We start from the raw sequence: 2,098 nt of genomic DNA, 5'->3' as shown, positions 1-2,098 counted from the left end.
TAAACATTTGAGCACACATATACATACCCAAACCAAGACGAGGTCCTGGTTAAATGCAAAGTGCAAAAATACACAATACACGAAGATACATACGTACACAACATTCATACGAACATCACTAAAAAAGAAGACACATACACACATTCACCCATGCCTATATACCCACAAGCACCCCTACTCGCATAGACACATACATATCAAAGCCTACTTATCTTTTCTAATTCTAGCCCTCCACGCGTTCCTATCAGAAGTCATGTCCTCAGTCAGGAAAAGCTCTTTCAAGTCGAGTTTTATTCTATCTTCCCACCTACATGTGGGTCTACCCCTTCTCCTTACACTGTCAACACTAAGTGCGTCGACGCTCCTAACAGGTGCAGTAAGGGGTCACCTCCTCACATGCCCAAACCATCGAAGCCGTTCTTCTCTTAGCTTGTCGATGATGCTTCTAACTTTCAAGTTCTCCCTAAAAACACTTTTTGGAATCATATCCAACATCGTCTTACCGCATGTCCACCTAAGCATCCTCATCTCTGCCACCTCCATCCTTCTCTCTTGCGCCTTCGTTATTGGCCAACACTCTGATCCGTATAGCATGTCAGGTCTAATTGCCACCTTGAAGAATTTCCCTTTTAGCTTTAGGGGAATCTTCCTGTCGCATAAGACTCCAGTCGCTGCTCTCCACTTCACCCACCCTACTTTAATACGGTGAGACACGTCTTCATCTATCCTCTCCGATTTGTGTAGCATCGAGCCGAGGTACGTAAATGAGGTTTGTGGATGCACGATCTGGTCTCCAATGCAGATGTTCACTCCATCATCTTGTTCATCATTGTTTTTATCGAAATCACATCTAAGATATTCCGTCTTTTGTCTACTAATTTGTAGACCATTACATTCTAAGGCCACCCTCCATTGCTCTAGTCTTCTATTAAACTCCTCCTTAGATTCAGAAACATGCAAAATATCATCTGCAAAAATTAAGCACCAAGGGATATGCTCTTATATCCCTCAAGAAAGATCATCAAGAATCAAAGCGAAAAGAAAAGGGCTAAGGGCCGATCCCTGATGCAGGCCAACTTCTATTGGGAAAAATTCGGTATTTCTCACCAACGTTCGGACGCAAGACTTCACCCCTTCGTACATATCCCTAATAACACTAATATATCTACTCGGGATACTTCTATCTCTAAGGGTCTTCCAAATCAAATTTCGTGGAACGTAATCGTAGGCCTTTTCCAGGTCTATGAAAACCATCTCAAGGTTCTTTTGCATTTGTCTATACTTCTCCATAAGGTTCCTAATAATATGGATAGCCTCTATCGAAGAGTGCCCTGGCATGAAACCAAATTGGTTTTCTGAAACATCTGTTACGCGTTGAAGTCTAGTCTCGATCACTCTCTCCCAGAGTTTCATAGTATGACTAAGTAATTTTATACCTCTATAGTTACCGCAAGTTTGAGCATCCCCCTTATTCTTATAGATGGGAATCATCTCGGTCACTCTCCATTCCATAGGCATTTTAGAGCTTCGATACGTCTTGTTGAAAAGGTAAGTCAACCACCTAACACCATCGTCACCGAGGCACTGCCACGCCTCAACGGGGATCTGGTCTGGTTCTGCAGCTTTATTTCTCCCCATGTTTCGTAGTGCCGATCTTACTTCCTCTTGGTTGATCCTCCCACAATCTAAGTTGTTCCGATATTGTTCTATATCAGAAACTTGCGGATCTTTGTGGCATTCGGGTCTTCCTTCAGCGAAAAGGGATGAGAAATACCCTTCCCATCTTTTTTGAATTTCATCTTCCTTTACTAAGGTTTGACCAGCTTCATTTTTGATAAAATTGATGTTATCTAGGTCCCTGCGCTTTCACTCCCTAGCTTTGGCTATCCTGTAGATATCATTTACTCCTTCTTTGGAGTCTAGTTTCCTATATAAATCTTCATATGCCTTTTCTTTTTCACGGGCTATAGCCTTCTTAGCTTCTCTTTTGGCTTCTTTATATCTCTCTTCAACCCCATTTCTACCCGTCGGAGTACCCTCCCAACAAGTATGATCTCCCTAAATCTTAGTTGCTTAAGCTCGACTTTGCTTTGAACCT

The 2,098-nt window shown here is 42.3% G+C and overlaps 1 protein-coding gene across 1 annotated transcript; it reads right to left on the bottom strand.

The window, feature by feature from the left end:
- Positions 1–204: 204 nt before the first annotated feature.
- LOC139870836 (uncharacterized) lies at positions 205–1,638 on the bottom strand. Its single transcript, XM_071858605.1, has 3 exons — positions 1,179–1,638; positions 578–968; positions 205–364 (listed from the first exon to the last, which is right to left on the bottom strand). The coding sequence occupies exons 1-3, from the start codon at positions 1,636–1,638 to the stop codon at positions 205–207; spliced, it is 1,011 nt and encodes a 336-aa protein (XP_071714706.1).
- Positions 1,639–2,098: the final 460 nt, after the last annotated feature.

This window comes from Rutidosis leptorrhynchoides, chromosome 10 (assembly GCF_046630445.1).
Source record: "Rutidosis leptorrhynchoides isolate AG116_Rl617_1_P2 chromosome 10, CSIRO_AGI_Rlap_v1, whole genome shotgun sequence".
In the NCBI taxonomy this organism is placed as follows: domain Eukaryota; kingdom Viridiplantae; phylum Streptophyta; class Magnoliopsida; order Asterales; family Asteraceae; genus Rutidosis; species Rutidosis leptorrhynchoides.
Note: the sequence above shows the minus strand (reverse complement) of the source record. Positions and strands in the feature narration are given on the sequence as shown.